Raw genomic sequence first — 20,249 nt, 5'->3', positions numbered from 1 at the left:
ACAAATGTACAATTACACAATGCGATGCGCAAGCGGGAAGCGTTTCAGTTCTTAGGGTATTCAAATAGATGGCGTTACTGCGAACAGTATGACACAAATGTGAAGTTGGCTTTCTTTACCATAAACATTAATTTACTCTTTGGGGATAAATGAAAGTTGAAACCACAGTCCAAAGATCACTGTAAAAAAATGAAACCATGAAACCTCAAACCTCCTCAAACCATAGTAGCTATTCTTTCGTCATAGCCTCAATCGACAATCAAAAACTGAAACGGCAACGGGTATATTGACGTTTTCACGTTTGTTACCTCTGTGTCTGTGGTAACAAGGCAGGCCCCTATGTAAATAGTCTGTGATCAGAGGTAGGAGGTAGGTGATCTATGGTTACTTATATTCTTTGGTATCACAGACTCTTTGACATTTTAATTTTTGACGTCCAAGCTTCATTTGACGTTTGTGATCCGAGGTGATTAATTTACAAAACAATTTGAATTTTGTTAAAATTATCAATCACAAACGCTGACAAATACGAAGTAATTAAATTACATCTAGCTGTTATATATTAAACCACATTTTTGCAGCTAATTTACATTAAGACCTTATCCACGTTACAATAAAATGTTACAGAAAGTGTTATTATCTACAGACGTAACCTTAGTGTGTGTACAACATGCACTCTCCACTGAAAAAGAAGAAATAATGGGATTATTGATAGGCGAGGTATTGTAAATTAAATAAGTTCTTTCATAACCATCTTCATCATTATCAGCTGATAAACGTCCACTGTGTAGGCTACCTGCAACTAGCTCGATATCTTTGGTCCACCTATTGGGTGGTCAACCAACACTGCAACAATCTTGTGGTAATTGTTACTCTTTTGGCAATCTCAGATAAATAAATGTAAACTATATTTGAAGATACAGCTCTTACACTAATTGTTTTGTGAAAGGCATAATTAACACAAAGTAATACAATACTTACTAAGCTAGTAAATTGTATTTCACATTTTACAGGTCCACAATAACAATTCTTTAGTATCAATAGTATCATCTGTTATATTAAGAAGGCTGGACAAGAAACCAGACAGAGTTGAAATATCTGAGGAGCAGCTTGTTCAGGCTACATTACGAGCGGAGGAATTAGCTGCAGAAGTGGGGCGGCCATTGAGGGTAGTGGGCTGGTACCATTCACATCCACACATTACAGTGTGGCCATCACATGTTGGTTAGTATGTTTGTTTTATTCACATTCACACATACAAAAATTGCTTTGCTATAACAAAATATTGAGTTTCTTTCACTACAGAGCTCTATAAGCTGTCATGTCTTTTTTATTGATTAAATAATAAATTCAATGGCTATTCATTTATGTTTTAAATATTAATTTCTCTTTATTGCAGACCTTGCTACACAGTTTATGTACCAGAGAATGGACTCTAGTTTTGTTGGCATAATATTTGCAGTATTTCTGTCAGATCAAACAGCAAAGGCACCGTCTGTAAGATTTTTTTTATTTATTTATACATAATAAATCCAACAGTAGTGACAAGAAAAGAGAATAAATTGTATTTTGTAGTTAACAAGTTAGATACTACTGTACTTGCTGCTGGATATAAAAAAGCATCCATCCATATATATATAAAAACAAATCTTGAATCTTCCTATGAGCAAATCTCGAAAACCGAGAACGGCTGAACCAATTTAGCTAATTCTTTTTTTAAATGCTCCTTGAAGTATGAGGATGGTTCTTATGGAGTTTTTCTTATGGTAAGGGTAGGGGTAAATTAGGGGTAGAGAAGTGCACAAAAGTCGAAGCGAAGCTTGACTGGGTCTTGAGTATTATGAACTATGGCCTGTCACTTAACAAATAACAGAATTTACTGTTGGTAAAAGAATTTTAGAACTTCGTTCAGTAGAGTCAAAGATTACCCCTTACAAACTTTACCTCTTTATAATATTAGTGTCGAAAAGTTAATTGTATTTCTACTCTTACCCAGCAAAATATGTTAAAGTATCACATACTGAATTTTACATTCCTTTTTTAGATACAAATAACTTGTTTTCAATCTATCAATGAAGGTTCCACTCAAAGCAGAAGAGAAATAGAGTTAGAAATTACAAATAACAATGATTCTCTCACCAAAAACAACTTTCAGGTAATAAACATTATTTATTAACTGTTTAACTTGTATTATAGGGTATAACTATATATATCTATAGCTTGGTATCTAACTATGGCTGTGATAGTTAAAAAGGCATGGGTTGCATTCCTGTGAAACTGAGTTTTTACAGGAATTGATTATGTATATTTATATTTCTAAAAGTTAAAATTATCATACATTGTTTATATATAATAATAAAAAATATATAAGTACATAAATGTAACCTTCATTTATTTCTTAAACAAAAGGTCTATTTACTGGGCCTTAATATTTTGACGATCCTTATTTTTTTTTGTACCACTAATAAGAGTTCTCTGATATTATGTGCCTACCTAGATGAACTAAATCTTGTACCTAGTGCCAATATATATTTTCATTTTGTTTTGGTCATATAATATTTTTATTTTAATTATCAGATCTTAACACAACTGCCAGCTATTTTAAAAGAAGAGGAAGATGAAGCATTTAAAAATGAAGCTGGTGAAATTGAAACAGATGATATTATTAATAAGCAACACAACTCTGCTGTGAGAACCATAGCAATTGGACATATTGTAGAAAAGGTAAATATTGTGAATTAAATGACTATACTATAATAATTTTACTATGTCTATGTATGTTATTGTAACCTAAACTATTCAAAGACAATTCAAGACAACTAAACAAAATAAAATACTTAATCTCAAGCAACATTTTTATTTTAGAGTAATATCAGTTAATGTAACATCTTACTTCTTTGGTCATAATATGATTGAATCATAATAATTTTTCAATAAGTAACTAAAATTAATAATAAACACTATTTTTCCTAAGGTCTCTCGTCCTATGTTAGAAGCACTGGTTGCAAGAAATGCATTGAACAGCATCCGTTTAAGGGCACTAAAAAAGCGACATCAGGAATTGATGGCTAGATTAGATAACATGTCTTGTAATATATAGGTTTAAGTACATTGATATGTCAGCTAAAATTAATAAATGAAATCATAAGATAAATTAAATGTGTTATAATTTTTTTCATCATAATTGTTTCTACAATTCATTTTTATCTACCATTTCAAAACCATCTGATGAATCTACACTTGGGATTCTCCTCCTTTTTTTATCATCATGTTGATTATATACCATATTTACAACAGCTCCCTTGAGATTTGATAAGACGCCGAAGGCATTGCTCCATGTTCCAGATGGTTGTACTTCTAAAGATGATTGATACTGTTCAGGTTGCTGCTCTAGAAAGAGATAAATTGTCCAAGAAAAAGTCTCAGTGGAGTTACTATTGTTAGATATAAGATATATTTTACATGTGGCCTTAATAAATTGTCATGTACTTGAGTAGTACTGTTTTTATATGATGTGCAAAAGCTCTGACAAAGAAATATTCACCAAAAATTAAAAACCACATAAATAGCATATATATTTGATAGTAGTATCTTGCGCTTGAAGCAGGTTCTACTTGCACAATAAAAGCAACAACATCCAGCTAAATTGTCATGTCACAATAAATAGAAACTGTCTGTATTAGGTGATTTTAGTAAGAGAAAGTGTCCATTCAATTATATATATATAATAACAATACTGGTCTGGATTTTTATCCAAACAGTATTTTGCATTCTAAATCATTAATATACAAAAAAGTGAATGATGAAAGAGCTGCAGAATCTTTGCTAACAAATTAACTTATTCTAATTAAATATTTATTATATTAATATTAAACAGATTTTGCTAACCTTCTGGTATATATTCATCTTCACTAGAATCTGTAACTTCAACATCTTTTGTAAGACTCTGCATTTTCTCAATTGATAAATTTCTAGCAAGAGAACTGCTATTATCTGAACTATCACTGGCATCTTCTAAAGGTAAGTCTTCTGGTTTCCAATAATCTAAAAACAGGACACAATTATTGAAACAGAAACTTACAACATACACATGCCAGTATTATCATACTCTTTACTAGTACAGTACCGGATATGGAATCATATTTTAGTAATAGAAGTTATTTATGCATACATGTTATTTATGTGTTTATAGTATATACACAAACAATTATATACATGATATTTGTTAACACCCCAATCCTTAATCTTTGTAAAACAAAACATTTGAGCCCATCATGGGGCTATCAGGATCCAACAAGTGATTGATTTTGCACATTTTGTATTCAGATATCATATTTTTTTTTATTTTGACTCTTTAATTTTTGTTTGTACCAGAAACTATTAGTACAGTAGTATTTCACTCCCCCAAAATGACTTGACCAATTTTAATGAGATTATTCATATATTTCGTATTGTAATAGGTCTTACTCACTCTGTTACCCACCTGCCCCACTATTTTATTATTTTTAAAGATATTTGTATGAAAGAAATTTATATGGCAGAACAATGTTTCCTGGGTCAAGTGGTAAAATTATAAAGCATCTATGAAAGTAAAAATTACTATTAATTACCCAAACTTTGTCTATCATCCACTGATGACTTCTGATCTGGTTCAATAGTCAACAAATCCAAATTTACATCAGATTCATCTGGTATGAGGCCTTCCAACTCAAAATCAGATTCTACAAATTAATTATTCATTTAATACTTAACTAAGTACTATATATTGTTTAAGATATTACTATGCAGCAAATGCTCCTTATTCACGGGGGATATCTTAATACAGAATAATAATAATAATAACAGTTGACAAAATAAAAACAGAAATATGAAAAAAAAAATTCATTGATGTTTCAGATAATTTTTTTTAATTTTGTCTTGCTTAACAGTTTTTAAAAGCTTCTTTAATTGAGACTGATATACAGCAATGGCATTCTTAAACCTTCATTATACTATGTCACATTTACTAGTCCATTACTGTTTTTTATTCCATTCACAGAATTTCAAAATTTGCAAGTTCCCATAAGTTAGCAGATTTTATGTCATTTTAGGCAGTCAGGTCCACAAATAACAAAAACTTTAGCCGCATATAAAGGAATTGGGGCACAATTTTTAATCTGCAAATATTGAAAATGTGAATAAAAGAAGCTCATATAGGGAGCTTTTACTGTATTAATATTAATTAATTATATTAATATTATAAAGCACAAGAGATTGTTTGATTGTTTGTTTTAACGCGCTAATCTCAGGAACTACTGGTCCAATTTGAAAAATTCTTTCAGTGTTAGATTGATTGAGAAAGACTAGGCTATATAACTATCCCCATATTCCTACAGGAACGGGAACCACGCGGATGAAACCGCGCGGCATCAGCTAGTTACTATATATTTTATTGAAGGTTAGTATGAAAACTTACCTGCATTTTGTTGAACTTTCTTATAGACTTTTATTATTGGAGGGATTAATTTATGTAGAAAAAATATCACAGTAAATAATAAATATAGTATTGTGTATCCACTGGTATATCTTCCAATAAAGAAAATCAAGCTTAACATAATTTGGAGAAGTAAAAATGCCTGAAAAAGGTGTTACAATTTAAGCTCTTTGATAAAAAATTATAGTGATTTTGTTTAACAATTACTACATACTTACTTTAGTGTGATTATTATTACGTAAAAAAATGAATCCTTTGCACTGCCTATTAATCCAGTTGTTTATTTCAGTCAAAGCTGTCTTGATTTTTTGATTATCATGAGAGGCTAATCGTTTTAAACATGTTGTACGATGCTTATACTTTAACCAACTTTCCAAAGCATCAAAACATATAATTACAATTGAAAATCCAATAGCAAATTGTATCAAATTTAGTTGTCGATATAAACAGACCCTAAAATGAATTAAATTTATGCAATAAGTAAATAAAAAATGCTACTGTGTCACTTAGATCAATATCTTATACACTTACATAAAAACAATATTAAAACATACAAAGAATAACAAAGACATCCACATTTTTTTCCAAAGCAAAACATCCTCGAGAAGACATAACGAAATTATAAATAAAAAAGATGATGAATTTTTTATTTCTGTACTTGTTGGCGATTTCCATTTAAAAATCGATCTAATAGAACCAAACATCTTTTTAATTTTTGTGTTATATCATTTTATATATTTCTCTTTGATTATTAATTTAATTTAAATTGAAATATTTTAATAGATTTACGATCGCCACAAAAGAAAATGAAACCAAATCACAATGAAAATTGAAAATTGAAAAATAAAGATTATATTGAATATAATTTATTTTTAACTACAAGATTTGACATTGACAATGAAATGTCATAAGTGGTCATAATGTCAATTGTGATTTGTAATCACAGACGTCAAAATGTAATGCCGCTTGCTTAGACCATTAATAAGAATGGACTTTATGAATGTTATTTAAACGGGTACATACCACGATAAAACGACGAGATTTTTATTGTCGATATTTCGACCCAGTTGCATGGATCGTGGTCACGACGGGACTGAAGTTGCGAGATGAGAAGTGAAGTCAGCTGTTAGGGGCAAAATCGATCTACCCTCTTTCTTGTTCTTTTTCTTTTTTCAACGACCTCGCGTTTTTGGCTGTTTAGGCAAACCACACTCACGACTTCGCTTTTGTTATTATGCGTATCGCGGCGCCCTCTTGGTTTGCACAATTCTACCACCGGGTTCCACTCGCTGGCTAGTTTGAAACCATCTTCCCGATTGAAATTTTTGTATTTTCGAATTTCAATGGCTTCTCGAACTACTCGGAGTATATAGTGGCGGTCCGTGGAAATAATGCGTGGATTATGGATCTCAAACCAATGTTTAGTTCCCGGTTGTAGAATGTGATCAGCTATCGCAAACTTTTGCGGGTCGTTGTTTTTATCGCTCGTATATGTTCTGTTACACGGGTTGCTATGGGCCTCTTCGTTTGTCCAATATAAGAGCTACCACAGCTGCAGTCAATTTTATACACACCCGGACACTGGTATGGCAAACGATCCTTTGGAGAACGCATCATGTGGGCGATCTTTTGTAAAGGAGTAAACACAGTGTTGATGTTGTATTTTTCCTTAGGAACGATCCAATTTTATCAGTTACCCCTTTAACAAAAGGTAAGTAGGCCATTCTTCTTTCGACTTCCAAAGGTCGTTCTCTCCGTTGATGTGAACTATTTTTTAATACAAGGGGCTTATGACCATTTCGACGTAACACCTTGCTTATATGTTCCAGCTCAGCCTGGATGTTAACGTCATCACAAAGGTCCTGTGCGCGATTGAAGAGGGTGGTAGCCACTGACGCAAGGTGTCGTGGATGGTGATGCGAAGAGCCATGTAAATATCTGTCCGTGTGTGTCTGCTTCCGGTAAACAGTGTGACTAAAACTACCATCTAGTCGGACCTTGACTAGGACATCCAAGAATGGAAGCGACCGATCTTTCTCCATTTCGTATGTGAAGGTCATTTTCCGGTGAATACCATTCAAAAGTGCCAGATATTGTTGCACCTCTTTTTCACCGCCCTGCATGACAGCAAAAACATTATCCACGTACCTTTTCCAAAACCTAACTTGTATGGGTATAGATGAGGTGGCGAGCTCTTCAAAATACTCCATCCATAAGTTGGCAACTACTGGGGCAACTGGGGTACCCATTGCCACCCCATCAATCTGAAGGTAGTATTCACCTTTATAAAGGAAAAAGCTAGATTCCAAACAATGCCCTGTTAAGGTGACATACTCCTCCGGGATGTTGTTTCATAATGAACAACCACGAAATAAGTTTAAAATCATAAGAATGGACTTGTTTCGCACCCAAATTCACCAACAAAAAAGTCTGTCGTTTTATGAGGGGGACGAGGTAAACTCACACATCGAAAACATTTTAACACCATTAAGCATATTCTGTGTCCATACACTACACACAAATATAAATTTGACTCGCAATACACAAACGCGTACTTTTTACACAGAGGCTAACAAACACATTGCCACAGTAAAAATATATACAAACAGTATTGTAACTCGGCCGTATTTTTGAAATAAATACCTACAGCCGCGCGGTACGTAAACATGTGATAGGGCTGCCCGTCTCCAGCATTTTAATTACATTTGCCAACTTTGTGTTTCCATTTAGTTTTGTGATTGTAAATATACTTTTTTATTTAAACAAATAAAATACTTTGTAAATTGTAGTAAAATAGGAAGTGATCAATAAAATGCGTGTTGTTTTTTGATTGGTAGATTTAAATAAGGCTGATACTAATCAATGACCTTGAAGGATAATTTGGCCACAACTGACATAGTTGATGTTGTCATGTAAAATATGTCTAACCCTCTTTACGCAATGACTAAAAAATATCTATCTCGCTTGACGACCGACAATGCTTCCCAGGCAACACAATCACAAGCAACACAGCGTCTTCGCCGGCGAAGACGAGGTCCCCGATATCTAACGTCACCCGGACGTGGGTTTACTAACTCACGATCTCGGGCCATCGGCACTTACTCAACACGAAAAAATCTATCTCGCTCCATTAAGGTAGCTTTCTTTAAGTTAGAGAGGTAACGAAATTTGACGTAAAATGCCACATGTCCATTATATACAGGTATCAAAGCACCGTGCGTTCGGCACTGCGGCACAGTCGTGACTGTCTGCACCCCACGCCCCGAGTTCGAGGTGCATAGGTATAGCTCGCGTTTCAACCTCTAATATTAAGTCAAACTACTGGTTGTATATATTTTTACTGTGGCATTGCTTAGACTATCCACATATTAAATACATAGAATATTCGATTACTGATCGATGTTTGGCTGTTTCGTCAAAAGAATCGATTCTTTTTATAAATTGTTTTTATTAAAAATTTGATAAAATTAAGGTTTAAATACTTTCAAATGAAACGTTACTCTATGTTTTACTAAACTACAAGTTTTTGGCCGTTTTTTATGCCATTTAACTACACAAACCGGCATTTTTACGGAGCTCTTTACACGACGAAAATGATAACAACAATGAAACATCGATTCTGTAGCAACAGTTTTTATAAACGCGTTAGATCATAGATTTTTGATCTTTGCCAGAGGGGTAACGGTTAGCGAGGCAGGTCCTGTTATTAATGGTCTAAGCTGTATTTACCTTTTTTGCAAAGCGTATGTAGTCAAACTAATAATGGGACTAGTATCGTGGGCCGTAAAATAAATTAAGAAAAAAATATGTGACAGTGACACTCTTCTTCTTCTTCTTGGTTCTTGGTTCTATGGCTCCGCGCGTCGAGCGATTGAGCCAGTATCAAGTGCTTTTTTTTTTTCCGTTATTTAAAACGAGGAAACTTGTTTAATTATAAAACTCGAAATTTTGAAGGTACGGAAATTTTAGAAAGGATCAGAAAAGCTAAGCTAGTATCACAAATACAATTAGGATTTACAAAAAATGAAGTTACAGTAGGATGTTTTATCGACATAGATAACGCTTACAATAATGTTGATATAAGTACTCTTTTATGCAAGTTAGACAATTTAGGTGTAGGTATTAAAGTGTGTAATTATTTATGGGAATTTTTAAAAGACCGTAATTTGAAAATCAAAGCAAATCATTGTTCTACGTCGCGTAATACTGGCCGAGGCTTAGCTCAAGGAGACCCTTTATCACCTTTACTATTCAATATAGTGACATCTAATATATATAGTCAAATTACCAATTGCAATATTGAAGTATTACAGTACGCTGATGATTTTGCTTTATACTCTTCTAACAAAAAACTTAATGAATGTGTTCAACATGTCCAACACGCTTTGAATAAATTATATGTCTTATTAGCTGAGATAGGGTTAGAAATATCTGCATCCAAAAGTAATATATGCGTATTTAAAAAGGGAACAAATAGATCTCCAGCCATAATTAAAATTAATAGTCAAACTCTTAAAACAGAAACTAACGTAAAGTATTTAGGAATGTGGTTAGATCGATCATTAAGATGGACTAAACATATTGCAGAAATTAAAGAAAAGGCCTTGAAATTTCTTAATGTTTTTAAAGTATTAGCAGGGTCAGGTTGGGGAATACATCCTCGTCATTTACGACGCCTATATTTAGCCATTATTAGGAGCCGATTAGATTATGGTTGTTTCCTATATTCCGACAGCTGTAACTTTCATTTAAATAAATTAGACAGAGTACAAAACACGGCTATGCGAGTTATAGGTGGCTTCTTAAAAAGTACACCTATCCATGTTATGGAGACAGAGTTAAATTTACAGCCATTGAACATTCGTAGAATTTTCTTAGCAGGAAAATTTTTATTAAAATCCAAATCGTTGTCCAGTAAAGAGGACTTAATAAGTTGTTTACAGCTATTGTTATCTAGATCTACCCCTAATTTTTGGAAGAGAAGAAAGATTCCTTTACTCGCTTCGGTTCAAGGTGATTGGGTAGATACTTTACTACACACAAGTAATAAATTAGAAATGTATAGTATGGATTTGTGGGTTAGCCAAATAGATCTTAATGATGTTTTGTATTTTAATGTGGAGGATATTCACCAACCTAAAAATAAATATAATATTACACATCTATACGAAATCTGTATTAAGTATTTGGAGAGAAAGTACGATGATTTTTACCAAATTTACACAGATGGTTCTAAAAACACCATTAGTTCAGGTGCAGCATTCTTGGATCCACAACAAGGAGTTGAGGCAAAATTTCAAATTCAGTCTAATATTTCTATTATGCATGTAGAACTGTTAGCCATTGTTGAAGCATTGTCTTGTATTTGTTCCATTAGTTTTGATAAGTTTGTAATTCTAACCGATTGTAAAAGTGCCCTTCAACATCTAGCTAGATGCACCTCGAATTTTCGAGGACTACCTGTAGCTTACGAAATTATTAAAGTCATTTTATACCTCAAATCTAGATAGAGCTTGCAGAGCACTCATAGAGTCCGTAAATATAATGGATTTCTTAAGTTTAGCAAGAAGAATATATTCAACAGATTTAAACAAACCAAGGCATTCTCCAGTAAATACAGATGATTCAGGTGGAAGTTTTATTTTCTGAACAATATTATATTGAAAATGAAAAACTCCAACTCCTACTATACCATCTGATGCATGCTTAGAAGCGTCACTATATATATAATGATAATCATTAAATTCATTTTCTTTTAATATGTTTACAAACAGAGGAGCTTCAAATTGATTTCTTGGAATATCTGGATTGATTCTAACATCCGGAGAGGTTATTAATGCATTATATTTAATACCGAAAGTAGGGTAACAATATGTACTATACATCGGCGCTTGTATGGAGCAAAGTATTCGATAGCTTTTGATAAGACACGGGGGAGATTTATGGGACCAATACGAACAAGTGTCTGTAAATTCCAGAAGGAGTTGGAGTTTATTACGTAAAGGATGATATGAAAATTGCATAGCTTTAAATATATACCTATCAGATAGAAATTGTCGTCTTAAACATAAAGGTGGTTCAACACACTCTATTTGCATAGCATTGATAGGGCTAGATTTCATAGCTCCAAGGATGATCCTTAAAGCTTTGGCTTGTACGCAATCTAATTTACTAAGAGCTACGGCACTACATGGCTGTAGAACAAAAGTGGCGTAATCTAGCAAGCTACGAATTAAGGCATTATAAATAAGACGTAAGGATGCAGAATGAGCACCCCACCAGACACCAGTTAGACACCTGATCATATTTAGGTTTCTTTCACATTTAGCTACAATATAGTTACAGTGAGGAACTCCGGTAAGTTTGGAGTCTAAAATAACTCCCAAGAATTTTACCTCAGATTTTACAGGGATAGGATTATCCATATAAAGTACGTTAAACTCAGGAATGATTCTCTTTCTAGAAAATAAAACCACAGTACTTTTAGTAACCGATAATTCCAGACCATTGAGATTTAACCATTTATTTAATTTAAAAAGGGAAGACGATAAATATTTACTTGCATTTTGTATACACTTGTCCGAGATATATAGTAAGAGATCATCTGCGTATTGCAAGACGTTTACGTTTGTGTTTAAAAATATCTCTAAGTCACAAGTATATACATTATACAGCAATGGACTAAAGACCGACCCCTGCGGTAGGCCTCTCCATACCAGCCTTGAAAGTTGAGTACCGTTGTGTAGGTCTAATTTAATACATCTCTCAGAAAGCATATTGATGATAAATTTGATTAATATTTGGGGAACATGGAGGTCATGTAATTTATTGTGTAAGACGGAGATCAACACATTATCGTACGCTGAGCTAATGTCAAGAAAAGCCGCAAGAACTGCCTCATTCTTCGAGAATCCTAACCTAATATCCGAAACAAGTATACTATATAATGTATCATCTATGAAGTATACTAATATTGTCTATGGTGCTACGACCTTTTCTAAATCCCAGCTGATTGGCTGTCAAAATATTGTTATGTTCAATGAAAAATTCTAACCTATTTTTAACAAGATGCTCAACTAATTTGGCAAGAACAGAAGAGAGGGCAATTGGACGAAAAGAAGAAACATCAGAGGCTGGTTTATTAGGTTTTAATATGGGAACTATGATTTGTGTTTTCCAAGAAGAAGGAATGTTACCAGACAACATAATTGCATTAATAACACACAAATAATAGTTCAAAGAAGCGTCATTGCAGTTAATCAAGAATGAGTATGTAATACCGTCTTCGCCTGGAGATGAGTCTTTAACATAAGACAACACCCCTTTCAGTTCGGATAAACTAAAGGGGGCATTAAGGTCTGTATGACTACATGGTACAGAGTAAGGAATACAGCACTGGGCATTATTAAAGTTTGGAACATATGGAGGAGCCAACTTGTCTATAAATTGATCGGCTAGCTCAATTGGTAAGGTACCTGATGAAGATGAATAGAAAGCCGACTTAAATCTTCTAATATTTCTCCAAACTAACGATGGGCAAATATCTGGACTTATGGATTCGCAAAATCGTCTCCAACCCTCAAATTTCTTCTTTTTGAGAAGCTTGCTAGTTGAACGAGCTATTTGGGTATATATTTCAAAGTTCTCTGCAGTCATCACAGAACAATATTTTTTTTCAGCCTCTTTCCGTTGCTTGATGGCTATAGTGCACTCATGATCCCACCAAGGAGGAAATGGAATTTTACCCAGTCTATTACATTTTAATGGAAATAAAGTGTTAGCAGCATCAATTAAAATTTTAGTAAACTCATTTGAACATATTGTTTCATTACCACCATTAACAATAGGAAGACTAGATATCTTTTGATCAACATAATGTTTAAATGTATTCCAGTTATCTGGCAGTTTATGCTTTAGTTTAGAACTATATTGTAGATTAGAATAAGGGCTAGAGATAGGTAAAGTAAGTACAATAGGTGCATGATCACTGCCATAAGTGTGGTCAAGTACACTCCAGGATATCAGAGAGGCTAAACTTGGAGAGCAAAGTGACAAGTCTGGAGCACTAGGGCCTTCACCAGGACGAGTGCGTCGAGTTGGAGTCCCATCATTCAATATACATACATTTTGAGAATCTAAAATATCTGTCATCAATTCACCATAATAGTTAGTGTTAAAACTTCCCCATGATTGATTTTGACAGTTGAAATCCCCAAGTACTAAGTATGGGCAAGGCAAAGTAGATAATAATTGACTAAACTCATTATATAAGGAAGTGGAAGGGTGAGGTATGTACACAGAAATAATACAAATTTTATTTACAATCACAGCAATGGCATTAATGCCATCACTGAGAGGAGGGAGAGAAAAAATCTTATATGAAAAAGTGTTCTTAATGAGAATGGCCACTCCACCAAACCCATCAAATCTATCACTTCTTACAGTAACAAAACCAGAGATCCTAAAGGGAAACTCTGATTTTAACCATGTCTCAGAGAGACATATAGCCATAGGCTTATATTTATTTAATAAGTAAATGATATCTGTTTTTTTGCTAACAGCACTCCTACAGTTCCACTGAAGGATTTTGTGGTCCATTATTATTAAAGTTTTGGTTTAAAGCTGTCAGTAAAGAATTGGCGACGTTGGACGGTAAAAAGTTAGTATTTGAAAATGAACAACTAGAATTTGAAAGTAATTTGATAAGTTCCAAAATTATTTCAGCAATAGATTGCTGAGGGATTGTATTTGATCTCTGTTTTAAAACATAACCATCAGGCATTTGAGAATTGTGATTATTATATTCATTGTTAATTGTTTCATGCATGGAGCGGTCATACCCTCTGGTTTGTTTAGGAGGGGCACGACGTTGAGTGAAAACAGTTTTTTTATGAGAACTGTTAGATGCCATAGGTTCATATGATCCAAAGCTAGAGGCAGGGTGTTTTTCATCGGACTTGGGAGGAGAGGAAGCTGCTACATCAGCATACAATTTTGATGTTGGAGGGTGGATCTTGGCTGCTTCTGCATATGATAAACAGCTCTGGGCCATTGAAATTTTAATCTTTTGCTGTCTTGAGAACTCCGGACACACTTTACTAGTGGCAAAGTGGCGACCAGAGCAATGGAGACAGCAAGAGTTTTCATATATAACTGAACATGTTTCTGAGGTATGATCATCACCACATTTAAAACAACGTGGTTTTGATCTACAGAGGACTTTAGTGTGGCCAAATTTGCAGCAGTTATAGCACTGTATTGTGGGGAAAATATATAGTTCTACCGGGAGAGCTGTGTAACACATGTACACCCTTTTAGGTAGCACTTGTCCATCAAAAGTCAATACTACCATGTTGGTGTTGGAGAATGAAATTTTGCCATCAGTTATATTTTTCTCTTTGATTCTCCTAACCTTGATAATTTGGCCACATCCTATAGGAACAGTGATATTTTCCTGAATTTCTTCCTCCGACCATTCCTGGGGCACACCTTTTACAATACCAACTCTTGTAATAGTGAAGCTAGGAATAAAAACTTTATAAGAAAGAGCAATTACAGAATTTTCAGTGAATAAATTTGCATCTTTATAATTTGTAAAAGCCATGGAAACTCTATTTCTGCCAATACGCTTTAAACTACCATTGACAATGTTCTTAATGTTAATTTTTTTCAAATCTTTACCAAATTGGATTGGGTGTAAAGTAACAGGGTCCGTTGGGGATGATGTTATTTTTTGGACGTGAACAGTGAAAGGGCCTGAGTCTGATTCCACATATTTTCTGTTTAGTGGTTTTGTACTTTGTGGAGGGAAGGAGGTCGGTAAGTCAGTTTTTTCACTATTTTCGTTATTTATTTCAGTAGGAACTGATTTATCATCGGAGTCATCAGAACATTTACACTGATCATATACTTTTCCGTCTTTACTTTTACGTTTTTTAGAGTTGCAATGTCTGCACCTTTTACGGGGTTTACTACGTTTCCGTTCAGATTTAGGGAGAAGACCATCCTCCGTGTCCATTGAAGAGTCCTCAATGGTAATATTATATGCTACAGAAGGTGTTTTAGTAAACGTTAAAGGAGGTCCAGGGCCGGTTCCCGGACCGCCGGGATCGTCTGGGGGATCGACCCCCATAGTATAGAAAAAACACTTACCAAATAATCAAATATGTATAATATTTACACAATTTTATATATAAATAAGTAATAATAATATACTAACAACTATTTTACACTCTACTGATCCACTTATTTACAATTATTTATAAACGAAAGCCAAAAACACGTCCGCCAAATCAAAAGTTTCCCGCGCTTTCCAGTGACACTCATGCCATGGGAACTTGGAAGAACGTGAAATCTTTATGAAGCAGCGCCATCTACATTCTAGATTTAAGATTCCAGGATAGTAAATTCAATTACTTATGGTGTGTATGTATTATAATGTTTTTAGAGATTTAAACCGTGTAAGTATGGAAAAAAGAAAAACAAAAAAAAAAAGAATTACTTATCCTTTTAATTTTGACGAGCAATAGGAAGAATGTGTTTGTATTTCTAAAGCAAAGGGATTATTACAGATAGACAGCAACCGTACATTAATTTCAACGATGTTCCATATAGTCATTTGGCCTAGTGGTGCATAACAAAGGTACGATCTAATAATCCTGAGTTCGAGCCCGGACAATGGAAAGCTTTTTGTCTTTTTTTTTGTTTTTCTCAATTGGTTTCTTCAACTATTACAAAATCAAAAATCTCACATTTACAAAAAATATGCATTATTATTTTTATAACATAATGGATACTATACTAAAAATACCGTAGCTAGTCACTAGATGGCGCTATCACAAGCGTTCCGAAAAAAGTTAGAGTAGCCTATCTATTTTCAATAATACATTGCAGGGTTCCCAACTTAGGGGTTTTCCCCCCAGATTTAGGGGGCAAATAAGTGAAATGGGATTTTTTTAGGGGTCTGAAATTTTTAGGGGTATTTTCAGGGAGTTTTAATATTTTTAAATTGATGATAATTTTAATATTTCTTTCTTGGCCTAGCGACTTATAACGACATATAATACGTTATTCAACAACCACTCTGAGGCAATTGGAGGCAATTTTCATCGAATAAAAAAATTGGTAAATTTGTTCATTGTCAACATGTATGATTTCAAAAAATCTGAATCTTCAGATAAAGACGTAGTATTTTGTCTGTATTAAATATAGACTTTTGAAACATATTACAGCATATTATTTCTAAATTATTATGAATTCATATTTTTTAGGGGGAAACTCAATAATTAAGGCAATTTTTGGGGTTTTTGACACATATTTTAGGGATAAATATTTTGAAGAGTTGGTAACACTGATACATTGTAATCTTTGGTGACACTGACAGATTTTCCGGGGCAAAAGTCAAAACAGTAAATTTGTAAACAATTTACAAAAACAATACACATTGACTGAAAAGTGAAAAGTTGAAAACTGTATTTTGTTTTCGGCGATTTTTACATTGGTGATGTATTAATATACTCAGTGATTACTGTTTACATTTAAAACCGAATCTCGGTAGCCGTAAGTACTAAGTAGTACCAGGGAAACTTGAAAATAAAAAGGCTTTAAGCTAATATGTGCCTAAATAGTTTATTTTTTATTTTTAGAAAGCATGGCTGGAAAAAGATATTTTGAGAATCAGTTTGATGATTTCTCCTCAAATTCAACATATGATTTCTTTAGACAATCTGAAGATGGTGTGAGTTCATTATTTAATATCCTATATGTCTCAGAATATTTTATTAAAATAGAATATTTACACTGAATTTTCAGATTTCAGAAAAATTTTCTACTAAGTTAAAAAATTATAAAAGTGAAAAACTATCAAATTTAGTTTGCAAGCCAGGGAAGGAGATATTCCACCATGATGGGACTGTTTACACAGGTTCTACAGGATTGGCATACTATTATTTAATGTCTTCATTATCTAAGGATGAGGGATGCAATGAGAATTTACTGGTATGATACCAATTCAATAGATTGCACTGACATTTTAGTTTTTTTACAAGATTTTTGTCAACATTTGCATACTTACTCTTACTTACTTATGGCTTACTCATGAAATAAATAATCCCATTGCTTGAAAAAAAGTAAAATGTTTGATTGTATTGTTTCCTTTTTAATTTTTTTAGAATGCATTAAAATATATTGACTTAAATAGTTTAAAAGGAAGGCGAATAAGTTTCTTATGTGGTGACGCCGGTCCCTTAGCAATAGCTACTGTGATTTCTTTTAAACTTGGGATATCACGTCCAGATACTTTGCCCGAGTATGGAACCATAGCACAGAGGTAAATAAATTGATTAGATCATTGTTAGGATATAAGATATTAATAATTATTAATATTATGTATGAAATTAATGGATACAAAAGGCATTTTCTTTATTTTTTTATCAATTGATGACGATGACGATGACGATGATGATTACAATGACGTTGACCATGATGATATAAAGAAATGCTTAAATTGTTATTTATATTTTTTATTTTTTTTCAAAAAGTCCTCTTTTGTGGCAATGGCACGAAAAAGTCTATTTGGGAGCAGCACATGGTGTTGCTGGAATATTGTACCTTCTATTGCTGGTTAGTCATTATTTATTAAATAAACAGACAACTAGTTTAACTAGAAATGAACTGTCGTAATCAACCCATATTCGGCTCACTGCTGAGCTCAAGTCTCCTCTTAGAATGAGAGGGGTTAGGCCAATAGTCCACCACGCTGGCCCAATGCGGATTGGCAGACTTCACACACGCAGAGAAATCACGATGTTTTCGTGAGGAAATTCGTGCGTATGTAATTACATAATATGTAATGTCTTAAAACACAATCAGGTATACACAGAACGGTACCAAGTATCACTTACAAATGTAAATGTATCAAAAGAACTACTGGTCTGATTTGAAAAATTCTTTCAGTGCTACATAGCCCATTTATCGAGGAAGGCTATAGGCTATATATTATCCCCGTATTTCTACGGAAACGGGAACACGCGGGTGAAACCGCGCGGCGTCAGCTAGTTCTACATACAAAACTAGTGTTACAATAAAAAATTAAAAGATGGGACAGTGTAAGGATATTTTGGAAAATAATTAATTGTTATTATTTCCAGACACGTGCATACATTGATGTGAAAGACATACAAGATTTAATAAAACCAGCAGTAGATTGGCTTCTGAACCAACAATTCCCAAGTGGAAATTATCCATCATCTTTAGGAAGTAGCTCTGGTGATAAATTAGTACAATGGTGTCATGGCGCGCCCGGATTTGTACCTCTGTGCTTATTGGCTTATCAGGTAATAGAGTACTTTACTATGTTTACTGTCCCTACAGTTTTACCCATGTAGATCCCATTTCTGAGGATAACAAGTAAAGTAAAGTCTGGATAATAATATAACTTGTTAGTAATATTATTAGACTATAAATTCAAGTTTATTAATGTATATTGTATATAATGTACAAGCAGTCTTGATATGTCAGGTTGTGTTGTTGTTATGGTGATAGAACTTAAAATTAAAGTTACGGGGGTTCCAAACGCTAATGTTAAGTTTATATACCTAAATGATTTTTCTTTTTTATAAACTTTATGTATGCCAAATTTAATCCAGATCTGTGCAGACACACCAGACTGGTGTTACAACAAATATCCATCCCTGTTTTCACATTTGGAATGGATTAAATGCACTTCCCACTAAAATAACAAAAAAAATATATAATTCATGACAATTCTAATTTTAATCGGACAATATGAAACAAATTTAGAAGTATGAAACAAATTTAAAAGTATTTTATAAAATTAACTTTACAATATCCTATCGATCCCAGGTATTTGAGCAAGAAAAATATTTAAAAATTGCCATTGAGTGTGGAGAAGTAATCTGGCAAAGGGGATTATGTACAAAAGGATACAGCCTATGTCATGGAGTGAGTGGCAATGCTTATGCATTCCTACAACTTTATCAAGCCACAAAGGTAAATAATAAATACATATATGTACTTATATTATACTAGCGGACGCACGCGTGGAAATCGATGTAAACTGTAAACACCTATTTACCCCCTTCTATACATATTTTCGCATGTTTTGTCAATATTAATAAATAATTAAAACAAAGGTTACAGACAGGCAGATTTACTTAGCATTTTTAACACAGTTAAATCATAACAAACAAAAGCAAATTTTTCCTCTGCATAATATTAGTTTAGTTAAGGAATATCAATTAAAAGTTGTTATTTTCAGAAAAAACTGTACATACATAGAGCTTGTTGCTTTATGGAGTGGTGTATTCTGGAACACCCTGGAACTGAGCAGCATCCGCCGGATAGACCTGCATCTTTGTTTGAAGGTGTGATTGGACCTATATGCTTGGCTGAAGCTATAATGCACCCCTTACAGTCCAAATTCCCAGCATTTTGTTTGTAGAAGTGCTTTTTTATTATAACTACTTGGTACATTTTTGTAATTGGAATACAAATATGTATTTTTAACTGTTTATTAATTGATTGTTAATTAAATTATTATTGTTGTAAACTGAAAAAAAATAAGAAGTTTATTATTATCAAAACGATCAAGTTTGCTAATACATTTTGTAAAATATATAATGTATAGGCGTGATTAAATATTTTCGGGATTTCGTCGCAATTTAATTAGGTATTTGAATCTAAATAAAAAAAAAATTCAAAGAGCAAAATCCCAAACTGCTTGTTTTCATTTAAAACTTCAAACAAAAAATAAAAC

The 20,249-nt window shown here is 33.3% G+C and overlaps 4 protein-coding genes across 8 annotated transcripts; 2 read left to right on the top strand and 2 right to left on the bottom strand.

Moving 5' to 3' along the window:
• Positions 1 to 431: 431 nt before the first annotated feature.
• On the top strand, positions 432 to 3,159 carry LOC112052507 (lys-63-specific deubiquitinase BRCC36). The gene is made up of 6 exons (XM_024091623.2): positions 432 to 720; positions 1,014 to 1,224; positions 1,400 to 1,497; positions 2,045 to 2,155; positions 2,578 to 2,724; positions 2,975 to 3,159. The coding sequence occupies exons 1-6, from the start codon at positions 619 to 621 to the stop codon at positions 3,098 to 3,100; spliced, it is 795 nt and encodes a 264-aa protein (XP_023947391.2). The 5' UTR covers positions 432 to 618; the 3' UTR covers positions 3,101 to 3,159.
• LOC112052466 (uncharacterized) lies at positions 2,842 to 6,614 on the bottom strand. 5 transcript variants are annotated; one of them, XM_024091575.2, is made up of 6 exons: positions 6,497 to 6,614; positions 5,692 to 5,926; positions 5,456 to 5,615; positions 4,611 to 4,721; positions 3,889 to 4,044; positions 2,842 to 3,390 (listed from the first exon to the last, which is right to left on the bottom strand). In XM_024091575.2, the coding sequence occupies exons 1-6, from the start codon at positions 6,544 to 6,546 to the stop codon at positions 3,191 to 3,193; spliced, it is 912 nt and encodes a 303-aa protein (XP_023947343.2). In that variant the 5' UTR covers positions 6,547 to 6,614; the 3' UTR covers positions 2,842 to 3,190. The 5 variants fall into 5 exon arrangements, with proteins under 5 accessions (XP_023947343.2, XP_023947328.2, XP_052737462.1 ...); XM_024091560.2 differs by lacking the exon at positions 6,497 to 6,614 and adding an exon at positions 6,005 to 6,325; XM_024091584.2 differs by lacking the exon at positions 6,497 to 6,614 and adding an exon at positions 6,005 to 6,332 and having other exon boundaries at positions 3,151 to 3,385.
• Positions 6,615 to 7,086: 472 nt separating this feature from the next.
• Positions 7,087 to 7,722, bottom strand: LOC128198128 (uncharacterized). The gene has a single exon (XM_052881866.1). The coding sequence runs from the start codon at positions 7,720 to 7,722 to the stop codon at positions 7,087 to 7,089; it is 636 nt and encodes a 211-aa protein (XP_052737826.1).
• A 9,131-nt stretch (positions 7,723 to 16,853) lies between these two features.
• LOC112053300 (glutathione S-transferase LANCL1) lies at positions 16,854 to 20,200 on the top strand. Its single transcript, XM_024092696.2, has 8 exons — positions 16,854 to 17,032; positions 17,119 to 17,210; positions 17,285 to 17,470; positions 17,644 to 17,801; positions 18,013 to 18,094; positions 18,622 to 18,807; positions 19,337 to 19,483; positions 19,752 to 20,200. Exons 2-8 carry the CDS (start codon positions 17,124 to 17,126, stop codon positions 19,932 to 19,934), a joined length of 1,029 nt encoding a protein of 342 aa, XP_023948464.2. The 5' UTR covers positions 16,854 to 17,032; positions 17,119 to 17,123; the 3' UTR covers positions 19,935 to 20,200.
• The last annotated feature ends 49 nt before the right edge of the window (positions 20,201 to 20,249 follow it).

The sequence above is a fragment of the Bicyclus anynana genome, chromosome 5, assembly GCF_947172395.1.
Source record: "Bicyclus anynana chromosome 5, ilBicAnyn1.1, whole genome shotgun sequence".
In the NCBI taxonomy this organism is placed as follows: Eukaryota; Metazoa; Arthropoda; class Insecta; order Lepidoptera; family Nymphalidae; genus Bicyclus; species Bicyclus anynana.
Note: the sequence above shows the minus strand (reverse complement) of the source record. Positions and strands in the feature narration are given on the sequence as shown.